Source organism: Bos taurus, chromosome 24 (assembly GCF_002263795.3).
Source record: "Bos taurus isolate L1 Dominette 01449 registration number 42190680 breed Hereford chromosome 24, ARS-UCD2.0, whole genome shotgun sequence".
In the NCBI taxonomy this organism is placed as follows: Eukaryota; Metazoa; Chordata; class Mammalia; order Artiodactyla; family Bovidae; genus Bos; species Bos taurus.
Window position 1 is genome coordinate 49616855 of NC_037351.1, and position 14624 is coordinate 49631478.

General features: G+C 47.8%; 1 protein-coding gene across 5 annotated transcripts in view; it reads right to left on the reverse strand.

The window, feature by feature from the left end:
• Window positions 1-14624, reverse strand: part of MYO5B (myosin VB) — a 334939-nt gene that overhangs the window by 126784 nt on the left and 193531 nt on the right. For all 5 annotated transcript variants that reach the window (XM_059881086.1, XM_002697821.6, XM_059881087.1 and 2 more), the window contains exons 6-7: window positions 6407-6550; window positions 5023-5104 (exon numbers count right to left, since the gene is read on the reverse strand). In XM_059881086.1, coding sequence (XP_059737069.1) covers window positions 5023-5104; window positions 6407-6550 — 226 coding nt within the window. The remainder of the gene's footprint in view (window positions 1-5022; window positions 5105-6406; window positions 6551-14624) is intronic.

The following is a 14624-nucleotide window of genomic DNA, read 5'->3' on the forward strand; positions in this document are numbered from 1 at the left end:
TGGGAACTGTTGCAAAGGGCTCTAGACTTTTCCCCTGGCTTCTGCTCCTGTCCTTTTAAAACCCTCCTCCAAATCGCTGGAAACTGATCACACCACTGCCTGCAACGCCCCGTGGAGACCACTGCCCTCAAGGCAAAGGTCAAGCTCCTGAGCAGGGCCCCCTGGACTTCTGATTAAGTGGCCTCCTCCAAACACTCCAGACCCATGGCTCTTCCTCCTTCGCCACCTCTACGTCCCAGATCCGCCAGCTTCCTCACTGTCACTCCTCGGGCTCCACTCATTCAGGCCCTGCCGACCTCCCCTGCCAGATTTCTCCACTCCCCACCTCCGATCCTATGCTCCAGTGAGCACTGCACTCTGCCAATTCCTCCCACCAGCCCAGTCCACGCTATCAGGCCCAGCAAGGAAGCGGCAGAACTCAGACCCAAACCCCAGTCTCACACACAACCAGCAAGGAACACTGTACACAGGAACACACAGCAGAACAGCAGACATGTTTAACGAGGGAGGGCTTCCTGGAGGGGTCGTTTCAACCCCCTCTGATGACTGCAGGCACCTGAGCTGGGAGATGAAGGACTTCAGCCCCGAGCTCACTCACGGCCACAGCAAAAGCCCATTTTGATGAAGCAAGTGACATTAGGTCTTTGTGGAAGATGGCAAATTTAGATCTTTCGTTCTCACCACCCTGGAAGCTCTGACACAGAGTATTGTAACAGCTTCAGAGGTTTAATAAAACATCAGTTCTACGCCCCCTTCACATTTACCTTTCAAAACACCTCGTTTGATGATTTTTACAGTGTCCATATGAGGATGACTGAATACAGTCGTCCCTGTGTATCCATAGGGGGTTGGTTCCAGGACCCCCCCCAGATACTAAAATCTACAGATGCTGAAGTCCCCTATACAAAATAGAGCTTCCCCAGTGGCTCGGACAATAAAGGATCTGCCTGCAGTGCGGGAGACCCAGGTTTGCTCCCTCGGTCGGGAAGATCCCCTGGAGAAGGGAATGGCAAAACACTCTAGTATTCTTGCCTGGAGAATCCTATGGACAGAGGAGCCTGGCAGGCTACAGTCCATGACGTCACAAAGAGTCAGACACAACTGAGCAACTAAAACTTATATAAAATGGTGTAGTACAGTCAGCTCTCTACAACTGTGGGTCGAATTTCAGTTCGCTGAATCCACAGAAGTAGAAACTGCAGATATGGATGGCCAAATGTATATTTACTCCCATTTTCCAGACAGGCAAACTGAGCGCCATAGGGTTTTAAGGGGCAGGCTCACCCAGGGTTTGGCCAGGCCTGGCAGCCCATTCCTTGATCACCCTGCTAAGGAGATGGTTATCTATGACATTCCATTGCTTAGACATAGATACAACCTAACTCATTATCAAAAGTATCTGCTGATGCACTAGAGTTGTCTGAGACTCCAAGAACACTAAACTGTCACACTGGAGGGAAGGAGGCATTTTCAGAATCAAACATCTGTCGTTGTCAGCAGCCAGGGCCCCGCCGTCTCACATTCTAAGTCAGACAGACCACTCCACCCTTCCTGGCTTTGAGTTCCCAAACTCCCAGGCCCTGCAGGGTAACTTCCTCCCACTGAGGTTCATCACTGCAAGGGTACCCTGGCCAATCACAGCATTCTGTAGTACAATCAAAATAACTGTCTTCCTTCCCTCTGCTTTAAGGCTGCAATCACCTCTGTTAACATCACACCCCAGACTCTCTTCATAGACAGACATCCCAACAGGCTGAAGTCCCTATTTACTTAGCCTGCCTGCATCTCAGCTCTACTTTTAGGCCCAGGAAACCAATCATCCCATCCCAGAGACGGGTCTCTTGTCCTCTAGTTTGAGTCTCTCTCTTTACTTAGAATTTCCAAGGAGACAAACACCATGGAATCCCCTATTAACTGGTTCAGTGGATCAAACCAGTGTACAAAGGGGTCATGAAGCCAGTGATGAGAACAATGGACCATCAAGACCATGGCCCAGGGCTTGTACTTCACCTGGGGAGGCTGTACTCCGACTGGTGCAAGGCAAGAGAGGGTGCTTATAAAACTGTATCAATATAGCCATGGAAATAAAAGAAGAAGAAAGGATTTATTCCTGACTGTGTGACAGGAATGTGAGTCCACTATACCTCTTTTAACCAGCATTTATGCATATTCTAAGGCTTCTCAGGTGGCACTAGAGGTAAAGAACCCGCCTGCCAATTCAGGTGATATAAGAGACGTGGGTTCGATCCCTGGGTTGGGAAGATCCCCTGGAGGAGGGCATGGCAACCCACACCAGTATTCTTGCCTGGAGAATCCTATGGACAGAGGAGCCTGGTGAGCTACAGTCCATAGGGTCGCAAAGAATAAGACATGCCTGCATGCACGCATTCATACTTGAACACACTATTAATTGTATTTTTTTTTTAAAAATCTCACCCTGAGGTCATTTTAATACAACAAACCACCAACAACAGGGCAAAGGAAAGTGTGGCTGGCTGTCTGCACATCTGTTGTCCACTGCGTCCTCAGACAAATGCACAGAACTCCTGCAGGGCCAAGGGGTCTTACAGAGATCTCTGCATTTGAACAACAGTTTAAGTGAAGAAAAGGGGGAGGAAAGTGAGGGATGTCTGAATATTCACCAGAAGCCACTGGCTAGTCCTTCTTTTATCTGATGTTTGCATCCACTCAACCAGGGTTATCAGTGGAACTAAAAATGTCAAGCTTCAGGGCTCACAGCCAATCCACCCTCAAGGCAGAAGACAGCCGCATGCCTGAGCGTGAGAGCTTATCAAAGGCTCTTCACGCCACTCCAAGATGCTCTCGGAGGGCACAGGCAGGTAAGAAAGCAAGAAACTAATCCAATTGGGTAGTTATTGAACTCTCCAGCCAGGGGCCTAAGGAGCTTGCACCTTGCTGAAACACGGAATAAAGAAAAGTCATTTCTCACCTCAATGCTCTCCTGTAAGTGGGGGAAAAAAAAAAAAAAACCACGATGATTTCTTTCCTATTAAAGTTACATTTGGAATAAAATGGTCCAAATACAGCCAGATGGGTCTTGCCAGTATTCATTCATTTTCTATAAAATTAGCCCTAGAAAAAAGTCTTCATCCCCGGCAGGTTGGCTCTGAGAGGTCCCGCAGGGCCCGTGGGAAGGAGTGGGGGAGGATGGTGTCAGCCTTTCATGGCCTGCCTTCCTGGGCCCTGTGAGTGCGAGCCAACATCAGAGCCCCAAGCAGCCAGCTCACGGCAGAACCCATCAAACAAGGCTGGTAACGTTCACTCCTTCTCCGAGGAGTTTACAACCACTGGGGAGAATGTGCAAGCACCGAGCAGCTCGAGCAAGGCACAAAACCAGTGTCAAGCATGTCATCCAAGGCTTCCTCCTTTGGGGTCCAACTTAGACCGACTGTCCCTGAGCAGCTGTGACCCACCCCTCAGCACACCCTTCTCACTCTGTACTGTAAGCTAAGCAAGGGAAGGACCCACAATGTCTGATTCAACAGTACATCCCCAGGCTCAAACTCGCCTGCATAGGGTTCAATGAATGAAGGAACTGGTGCTAAAGCGCACGACACGGGCACTGACTGCTACCAGCCAAGTAGAGCAGAGAGCAAACAGGCCAGACCCAGGCTTGACCTACCTGATGTATTCTACCTCCTGGGAGCCTCAGCTGGAGAGGCCAGAGGTGGACCTGGTCCTGGGCCCTTATGGTGGCAAGGATTTGGCTCTGCGACCGCCAAGGCTCAGACGTCTACGTCTCTAACAGCTGCACAACAGCCAGCTAACCCCTGTCTAGACATCCAGCTCTGTACCCCATCTGCTAGTCCTGAACCTACCCACACCTCCCAGAACACAGATGACAGGCCAGGCCAGGCAAGCTGCGTGGCCTGAGGCTTGCCCTCAGCACACAAACCCATCAGGAGTTGGCCTGGAGGACTCAGCAGCAGGAGTCAGTCAATACTCAGAGCTAAGGCCCTGCATATAAGTGGGGGAGGGCTCCAGGCCCAAGGAGAGGGGCTGCATGGGTGTGGTGTGGAGAACTAAAGCCTGCTCGCCCTTCTTGCTTTGGCTGGCTCTCAGCTCCAACAGGGCATCCCTGGTGGCTCAGACGGTAAACAGTTTGCCTGCAGTGTGGGAGACCTGGGTTCAAGTCTTGGGTTGGGAAGATCCCCCAGAGGAGGGCATGGCAACCCACTCCCGTATTCTGGCCTGCAGAATGGAGGACATGGACAGTGGAGCCTGGTGGGCTACAGTCCATGGAGTCGCAGAGTCGGACACGACTGAGTGACTAACGTGTTCACTTTCTCGGCTCCGCTAGGTTCACATCAAGGCCCCTCAGCAAACAGCAGCAGCAGAAATGCAGGGTGAGGGGAACCCACCAGAAAGCTGTCCTCCTATCTGAGGGCAGCAGCAAGCTCCCGCTGGCCTCCTGCTCCAGCTGCTCCATCCCGGCCCGAGCGCTGCGGAGCGGGTGTGCACAAGCTGCCTGCCTGTGGGGAGGACCCCGCGCTGTGGTCCGGCTGGGGCTCCGGGTGCAGGGAAACTCCTCTCAGCACCCCCTACCTCACCTTCCACAGGGAGGTCCGGGATTCTCCGACGCGCCTCTGGAGCCATGCCTGTCTTACCTCTGATTTAGCCTCACCCCTTTCTTTCTTTTTCTTTGTCTCAATCCTCAAATGTGACTTAAGAGCGGCTGGGCTACACTTAAGCGGCATGCGTTACCTAAATCTCTACATCCTCGTGGTGGGGACACGTTTCTCATGGTGTCTCGAGTGAAACATACTTTCCAAAACAATAATGAATGTTAATTCGTTGAGGCTCTGCGCAATACTGTGCCACCCCCGGCCTCTTTTCCTCTCATTCTCTGGGGGCATGAAACTCACAGAGGTCTGAGGCTGGGCCCCCCGAGAGGCGGAGCTGAGAACCCCAGGATGGAGGACCCTGAGCAGAGCCCCCAGAAGCACCCCCTGCTGCCGCAGGACCCAGCCCCCCAGGACGGGCAGCACCCCCTTCACTTACTTAGTGCCAGCTCCTTAAATTCCGGAAGACTGGCAGCCGCACAGAGCTGGTAAAAGATGTGGTAATTCCTCTCGTCGTCTGCCTAGAGGAGAAAACACAGTTGCTCAGTGTGAGGGGCAGGGACCCCAAGACTGTCCCCTGCCCTGTTCGATTCCAGGGTGCTCTGGAGGACAGAGGTCAAGATCTTTCCTTCACACCTCTGCCACCTTCAACTCCTACCTCCGGAATCTGCATTCACTGTTATGGGGCCCTTCTGCCAACCAGAAGATGTTTACCTCTGGACTTATGCAAAACAAGGCGTGGTCTCTCTTTCTCCCTCACAGAGCATCCCTGCGGTTTCACCCGGGACAGCCCCATGGGTCGGCGCTGGCTCAGGCCACTGCGCTGCCTAGCTCACGCTGGGAAGACTGTCACTTCCCTGGTGCGGCCTCCCTCTCGCCCCTGAGAGGCTTGGCACTAAGAGAAGCTGTGCCCCTGCAATCATCAGGCTGGGACGGCAAGGGGAAAGGTCCACAATGAGACGGGACTTACAGCAGACATCGGGGCCAGACCTGCCTTACACAGGCAGAGTGGGGGTGGTGGGCGGTGGGGACACGGGCTTCAGGAAGCCTGAGTGCAGACGGCAAGGAAGAGGAAAAAACCCATGAGGAGTCTAGCCATAGCCATGGTCAGAGCACATCTCACCCATACCCTGCCCAGCAGGCTGTCTGTGCTGTCGCAGTGAAACTGCAGTGGTCCGCAAATGGGGCAGTCCCACCAACCCTGCGGGGTGGAGGGAACCACACTCGGGGTTGTGAGCTGCACCGACCACCACTGGAGGCCAGGGTGCAGGAGGAGGATGGTCCCCGAGAGGCCAAAGACTATTCGGAAGGAGGGAACCCAAGGTGAGCAAAGAAGAACCGAGTCACGTGAGGCACGTGAGAAGCGAGAACTCCATCTATTTGTAAAGGAAACTAAGAAAATGGTCAAATATCTTTTTTTTTTTTTTAATATAACCAAGCGAGTTTCCTGGTGAAAGAGGAAACCCATAGACCCTATATGACACTGCCCAGATCACAAGACTCTGAAGTCCACAAGGAACATGACTGTCTTCTCTTTCATGCCTAGCACAGGGCTAGCACATAACAGACAATACATCTTTGCTGACTGAATCTAAACACAATACCCATTGAAACATATCAGTACGGGATAAAAGATTTTTCAGGTCTGATACCTATAAATGAAAACTTATTAATAAAAAAAGGAAGAAAGAAGGCCAAAAGCACAAGTCTATCCAAGTCCAGGTTCAGAAGACGAGATGTTCTTTGGGCACAGGGGGTGGAACATGGACCAAGGAAGCACCAACCCCGGGAAAAAGTACAAAAAGTGCAGTCACGCGGCTCACCTGAAAGACCACCCTGGACTTCTCCAGCAGGTAGGTCCTCATGTTGGCCCCGATGATGCGGTACCTCTTGTCAAAGCCGATCTGAATGTACTTCCCGAAACGGCTGCTGTTGTCGTTGCGGGTGGTTTTAGCATTCCCGATGGCCTGTGCAGAAAAGACAAAGGTGTGCAAGACAGGGTGGTTTTCCTAAGTTTCAGGATTGAATGCTCCTGGCAGCATCTCTATTCCCTCCCTCCTCCTCCCTTCTAGAACTTGTTATTGAGATGACAATGGTTCGAGCAAAAGAAAACAGAACTTCATTTTCCTTTACTCCTAAGGAAGGCCAGTGAGCATGATGAGTTGACTGAGGGTCTCTTTAAAGGGGACTAGACAGCTGGAAGGTGCACCTCCCTGACCTTCTTCTCTTCTTCCTTTTCCTACCTGGAATGTGCATGTGAGGGCCACTCTCCACCCCACCCTGAGAGCGCGCCATGATCCTTCAAGGCACCAAGGGCCAGGCCACTGTCAAACTTCAGGAAGCCAATTCTGTTGGAAAAGCAGCAGGAGGGCTGCATTCCCCAACACACAGGGAAAAATGACCATTTCCCAGGCCTCCATCATGAACCAGGTCCTGGGCTGCGCTCCCTTCACTTTCCCTGAATCCAGGCAAGAATCCCAGGAGATGAGTATTATTAAGTTCCCTCATATTTTTGCGAAAACTTGGGCTCAAAAAAGGTAAGCAGTGTGCTGGGGGTCACATGGCAGGGAAGTGCCAACACCAAGATACAAATCCACAGTCCGTGTTCACTCCACCTGGTTTCATGGTCCTTGTCCAAACTACTCACCGCCAGACAGGAGCTGCCACCTGTGTGGGTGACTTCTCACATCTCAAACAGTCAGGTCAAATCAAAGGATAAAGACTAAGACATGAATCATCACATTTATCTTTTCCTAAGAAAGGAGGAGAAAGCCTTTCAGAGGATGGCAGGGAACCAACTCATTACTCTGATAAGCAGTCAATAAGGAAGCAAAAATCCACCCTAACTTTCCTGTGTAAACTCTATCAGGGTAACTAGTTAGTGAGAAGCTTCTCTTCCTAGACTCACTCCCACTGATAAATGTGGGAGGAAAAATAGAATGTGAACATCTCCATTCTGTAACTCCTAATGAATTAACTAATCTAGGCATAAGCAATGGCTGCTGACTTCACCAAAAGATGTCTAGCTAGGCATTCTGTACATCTTGATGGGAACACCCACCATCAGCAATAAAGGGTTCTTGGTTTTTAAAACAAACAAACCTAAATCTAACCAAGCCTTTCAATTTTAGCACCCTTTTATGGGACATACAGAAGACAAAGGAACATGTTAACATCAGGAGGATGCAATCAGCAAAGGCCAGCTTCTGTAAAACTCTAAAGGACTGTCTACCTCCAACCAAAGAAAATACAAATCTCAATTTCAAAAATTTCAAATTTCATCATTTGTAAAATGGCAACAAGAATGTTCTCTTCCCGGCAGATGAACCTTCACCACATCTGAGATCACTCCTTAGGACAGCTTCAGGAAAGCTTGCCTACAGTCTAAAGATCACTGCCAGCCTATCCTCCTTACCTCACAAGGCTACTTTGAGAATCGATACAATGGATCTACAAGTACTTTGAAAGTATATAACGGTACCCATGAAGGGAAGAGGTTGTTTGTATTATTACTACCAAACCCATAAACTCCACTCCGGGCATGAACTTCTAACTTCTGTGCATGTGTGAAGGACTTGCACGTTGTTCTTTATCTGTTAAACACCTGCTAGATTTATTGCTATTGTATTGACTTAGAAAACATTTCGATGCATGAGGAAAGCGAGACCAGTTGTTACACATGATAAAAACTCCGACTTTGATTATCTCTGAGTCTACAGTGCAACAAAAGACACAGACATGATACAGTTAAAATATGAAAAATGAACAAATGACATATGCAGGGAGTTCATGGAAGAAAGTCACATGACCAGTAAACATCAGATACTCAACCTCAGTGGAAATCAGAGAAATGTAGACAAAGATGACAGTCCAGGGTGGCACTACCTGAAGAACTTGGATACTATGAAATGGTGAGGAAAGAGGGACTCTCATATATACACTGCTGGTCCAAACGTAAACTGCAACAGCCATTCTTAAGAACAACTGGGCATATCTAGTAAAATTGAATATATAAGGACCCAAGAATCCAGCAACCGTACTTCTAGATATTACCGAGAGAAACTCACACAAGTGTACAAGCAGGTGTGCAAAACAATGTTTAATGCAGAATATGTGTAACAATAAAATACAACCTTAATATCTACCAATCCGAGAAACAGATAAAATGTGGACTATTCATACAATGGGATGCTATGAAGCTGTTAAACTAAGCAAATTAGAACATAATGCATGGGTAAATAAAGAGAGTACTGAGTGAAAAGCAAGTTGCAAAATGGTTAATAGAATATGGTACCACTTATATGTGATAGATGCTTATATCTTTCCTTTTCTCCTTTGCTTTTCGCTTCTCTTCTTTTCATAGCTATCTGTAAGGCCTCCCCAGACAGCCATTTTGCTTTTTTGCATTTCTTTTCCATGGGGATGGTCTTGATCCCTGTCTCCTGTACAATGTCACAAACCTCATTCCATAGTTCATCAGGCACTCTATCTATCAGATCTAGGCCCTTAAATCTATTTCTCACTTCCACTGTATAATCATAAGGGATTTGATTTAGGTCATACCTAAATGGTCTAGTGGTTTTCCCTACTTTCTTCAATTTAAGAATGGGAAAGACTAGGGATCTCTTCAAGAAAATCAGAGATACCAAAGGGATATTTCATGCAAAGATGAGCTCGATAAAGGACAGAAATGGTATGGACCTAACAGAAGCAGAAGATATTAAGAAGAGATGGCAAGAATACACAGAAGAACTGTACAAAAAAGATCTTCATGACCCAGATAATCACGATGGTGTGATCACTGACCTAGAGCCAGACATCCTGGAATGTGAAATCAAGTGGGCCTTAGAAAGCATCACTACGAACAAAGCTAGTGGAGGTGATGGAATTCCAGTTGAGCTATTTCAAATCCTGAAAGATGATGCTGTGAAAGTGCTGCACTCAATATGCCAGCAAATTTGGAAAACTCACAGTGGCCACAGGACTGGAAAAGGTCAGTTTTCATTCCAATCCCAGAGAAAGGCAATGCCAAAGAATGCTCAAACTACCGCACAATTGCACTCATCTCACACGCTAGTAAAGTAATGCTCAAAATTCTCCAAGCCAGGCTTCAGCAATATGTGAACCGTGAACTTCCTGATGTTCAAGCTGGTTTTAGAAAAGGCAGAGGAACCAGAGATCAAATTGCCAACATCCGCTGGATCATTGAAAAAGCAAGAGAGTTCCAGAAAAACATCTATTTCTGCTTTATTGACTATGCCAAAGCCTTTGACTGTGTGGATCACAATAAACTGTGGAAAATTCTGAAAGAGATGGGAATACCAGACGACCTGATCTGCTTCTTAAGAAATTTGTATGCAGGTCAGGAAGCAACAGTTAGAACTAGACATGGAACAACACACTGGTTCCAAATAGGAAAAGGAGTTCGTCAAGGCTGTATATTGTCACCCTGTTTATTTAACTTATATGCAGAGTACATCATGAGAAAAGCTGGACTGGAAGAAACACAAGCTGGAATCAAGATTGCCGGGAGAAATATCAATAACCTCAGATATGCAGATGACACCACCCTTATGGCAGAAAGTGAAGAGGAACTCAAAAGCCTCTTGATGAAAGTGAAAGTGGAGAGTGAAAAAGTTGACTTAAAGCTCAACGTTCAGAAAACAAAGATCATGGCATCTGGTCCCATCACTTCATGGGAAATAGATGGGGAAACAGTGGAAACAGTGTCAGACTTTATTTTTCTGGGCTCCAAAATCACTACAGATGGTGACTGCAGCCATGACATTAAAAGACGCTTACTCGTTGGAAGGAAAGTTATGACTAATCTAGATAGCATATTCAAAAGCAGAGACATTAGTTTGCCAACAAAGGTCCATCTAGTCAAGGCTATGGTTTTTCCTGTGGTCATGTATGGATGTGAGAGTTGGACTGTGAAGAAGGCTGAACGCCGAAGAATCGATGCTTTTGCACTGTGGTGTTGGAGAAGACTCTTGAGAGTCCCTTGGACTGCAAGGAGATCCAACCAGTCCATTCTGAAGGAGATCAGCCCTGGGATTTCTTTGGAAGGAATGATGCGAAAGCTGAAACTCCAGTACTTTGGCCACCTCATGCGAAGAGTTGACTCATTGGAAAAGACTCTGATGCTGGGAGGGATTGGGGGCAAGAGGAGAAGGGGACGACAGAGGATGAGATGGCTGGATGGCATCACTGACTCGATGGACGTGAGTCTCAATGAACTCCAGGAGTTGGTGATGGACAGGGTGGCCTGGCATGCTGCGATTCATGGGGTTGCAAAGAATCGGACTGAGTGACTGATCTGATCTGATCTGATATGTGATAGAACCACCCTCTGATTTTTGCATATACAAATATGTAGGAAAACAAAAATGGACTGGAACCAATCACTTCAATATGATTGGGACTGCACAATAAGGAGACGCATATCAACTAGGGTGGAAACAGAGAAGGGAGAAATTTAGCCAATGCCAGCAGAATGGGAAAGGCTTTAAGAAGTGGAAGATGAAGAGAATCTTAAAGGGTGGGTATAATTTCACCAGAGGAGAAGGAAAGGGGATTTTATTTATAAATATAGCATGGGCAAAGGGACAGAGGGGCATGTGAGGGACCTAACACGTGAGGAATGGCTACAGTGTGTTGAAACATGAGAGGAAACAAGAGGACAGGGAGTCAGGAAGGTGTGATGGGGCAGATCCTGGTATGAATAGGTTAATAGTCATAGACCTTGTTTCTTTAGCTTAAAAAAAAAAAAAGTCATATCCTGAAAATCACGTAACAACTGGTTTTCATTTCTGTCGATTTAGCCCCCTTTCTTTCTCCAGGACAAGGGGAGTCTCTGCAGCTCCTGGAGTTGTATGCCTGCAGACTCCAGTCACCCCAAGAAGCCATGTGACCCCTCTGGGCTGGGGCTGGGTCTGCCCCTGCTCCCTCAGTCTCTTGATTAGCAGTGCCCTTCTAATCAGCGCAGACTTGTGAACCAGTCGCTCCTGGGCTGCTGACAAGCTCTTACACAGAATGGGGTCAAAGAGCTCTGAAGCTGACAGTAGATCATCCGAATCCAGCCCAGTCAATCCCAACCCACTCGCAACTCGACTTTAATTCAAACAACTGCCACCTAATGCAGCCCACTGGGAATTCCAGCGCCTCAGACAGCCCACAACTCTGGGTCTCCCCAGGAGGCGTCTGCAGCGGCTGGGCTGCAGAAATAACGAGGTGATGACATGACCATAACTGATTGCTTTGTTGGGAGGTGCCATCCTTCCCCAGGACGTCATCAGTAATCAGCAGTGCCCTGATTAAAACATGCCTTGTATTGGCTGTATTCCTCTGAGGAGCCATGAAGATGACTGAGCTTCCTGGCACCGGGGCCCAAGTTAAGACTCTGAACTTGCAACAAGTTGGGTTTGGCTAGTAACAGAATCTGCTCTTTCTCTGCTTGGCGTCACTTTGATTCTACCTTGAGTTCTTCCAGGCAACAATTCTTCCTTTCCATGTGCATATCCAATATTTCTCTCAAAGGTAACACTTAATAATAGCCCAAGGGATAGCCTCTATGATAACAAAATTCCACAGTTGACAGAATGAGCCCTCTGGGTTTATTCACATGATTTCCAAAGTAGCAATCTGCTTAACTGTAGAAATTTAACGTTTTGCACCCAAACCACTGTAGCATTTGTTCACATGACATCATCCAAGACTGGGCTGGTTCACGGACACATCCTTCCTCCTCTTGTTCTCACATTCCTTCCATGCCTGCCCAGCAGCCCACCAGCCTGCTCAGGCTGTAACAGACACTGGAAACATCAGATCACTTCAGATCACAGTCATTTAAAAAGCATTCCCAAGGCAGGGGCCCCAACAGTTAGGTTCACCCCAGTGTTCATGGCAGCATTATTCACACTGGCCAATAAAGTGGAAACAACCCAACTATCCATCAACAGAGGAATAGACAAAAACGTGGTACATACGTGCAACAAGATGTTACGCAGCCACAAAAACGGAGACAAAGTACTGATGTGCGCTGCAACAGGGGTGAGCCTTGGGAGCGCTACGGAATCAGTGAAATCAGCCCTGCGCTGCAACAGGGGTGAGCCTTGGGAACACTACGGAATCAGCGAAACCAGCCCTGCGCTGCAACAGGGGTGAGCCTTGGGAACGCTACGGAATCAGCGAAATCAGCCCCCACAGAAGAAGTGAGGTCCATGATTCCACTTGCATGCGAGACACAGAAGAGGCAACGTCGTGGAGACAGAAATTAGAACTGAGGTTACCAGAGCAGAGGGCAGAACAGGACATTACTGTTCAGTGGGCACAGGGTTTCTGTCTGGATGGTGAAAACATCCTGGGAATGCACGGTGGTGGTGGATGGTGCACAACACTGAGCGTGTATTAGTGCCAATCAAATGTACACTTCAGTGGTTGTTAATTTTTCTATTATGTACGTTTTACCACAACAAAATAAAAAAAAAAAATCATCCTGCCTGGGTCTTGTACCTGTTTGATTATGAGGCGGTCTGTCTTCATGAAGTTCCCCCGTCCTGGCTAATAAGAACCTCCAGGGATCAAAAGGGTTTCTTCCCTTCTCTGTTTTGTACAGAATCACTACTTACTTTACTTCCAAAAGAACAGGCACTCTGTGTCTTGGCAATCTTACTACTACATACTGAATTTCATAGTAGTAATTTTGAAATTTGAAATTTTGAAACTCAAAGGAAAAGCTGAAATCCTGGTTCCACGCTCACCTGAGAGGATTCCTGATGCTAACTGCAGAGTGCTGGCCTAGCTGCCACCAGGTAAGTGCAGGAGACAGCCAAGGGGGAGGCACGGACTCACCTCCACGACCACCTCCCAGATCCAGCCCATGGCCAGGCCACCACCTTGAGACTTTAAACAAATGCTGTGAGCAAACAGGCTACAAACTAAATGTCTGACAACAGGGAGTTAAATAATGGTAAAGCCATCTATCAATGTATGTCTGTAGCCAATGAGTTCATAAGAAGCTAAATGATAAAAAGGGACATGGCTAATCCTATTAATATAATAGTCAGTGAAAAAGCTGGAAGGAAATATACCAAAATATTGAACAATTATCAGCAGGCTGTGGGATCAGTGGGGATTATTTCCTTTTCTTTCATATTTTCCAGTGAATCCTTCCTACCTTCTTAACATTTATTTGATAAATGTTTCCCAATGGGTGTGGCACTGAGACCAGCAGCATTAGGATCACCAAGGAACTTAAAATAAATGTAGATTCCCCAGGCCTTCTGAATCAGAAACTCTGGGAGTAATGCCCAGCTATCAGCTCTCACAAATGCTCCAGGAGATTCTGATGCACAGTCAAGTGCATTCTGATGCACAATCAAATAAAAGGTTTTTTTTTTTTTTTTTTTCCCGTTTCTAATCTGTTTGGTAAAAATGCCTTCAGCTTTATTGACCATTTCCCAAATCATATAAGAACAGATACTGAAACTTGCTTTTGTCTACAAGCATACTAAGTCGCTTCAGTCATGTCCAACTCTTTGCAAACCTATGGACTGTAGCCCAGCAGGCTCCTCTGTCCATGAGATTCTCCAGGCAGGAATCCAGGCCTGGATTCTCCAGGTAGAAGAGTTTGCTTGGTTAACTGATGAGCCCCTGTGATTCAAGACTCAGAATCTACTCCTGCAGTTGGTAAAGGCAGAGGGAGCGAGAGGGGCTGGAGAAGGTCCAGCCGGGGTCTTGTTCCCCCAGCTCCAACATAATCTGAAGGACCAAGCACACTGATGCCTTGTGCCTCACCTGATGGGCTCAAGGCTGGGTGGAGAAACCTGACGCTATTTTGGCAATTTTCGGCTTCAACTGAATTTCCTCTCACTAAAACCAAGGGGCTCTTCGGGGCTGACAGAAGGGCCTACTGCAGCCCAGGCAATAGTGAAGGGCCTCAGCTTCGGAGGCAGGAAATCAAAGCTGGCCCAGGGACGGTGCAGCCATTTAGCTCAACTCCATCAGAAGGAAACTTTTACAGAGGAAAGGGGGGAAAAG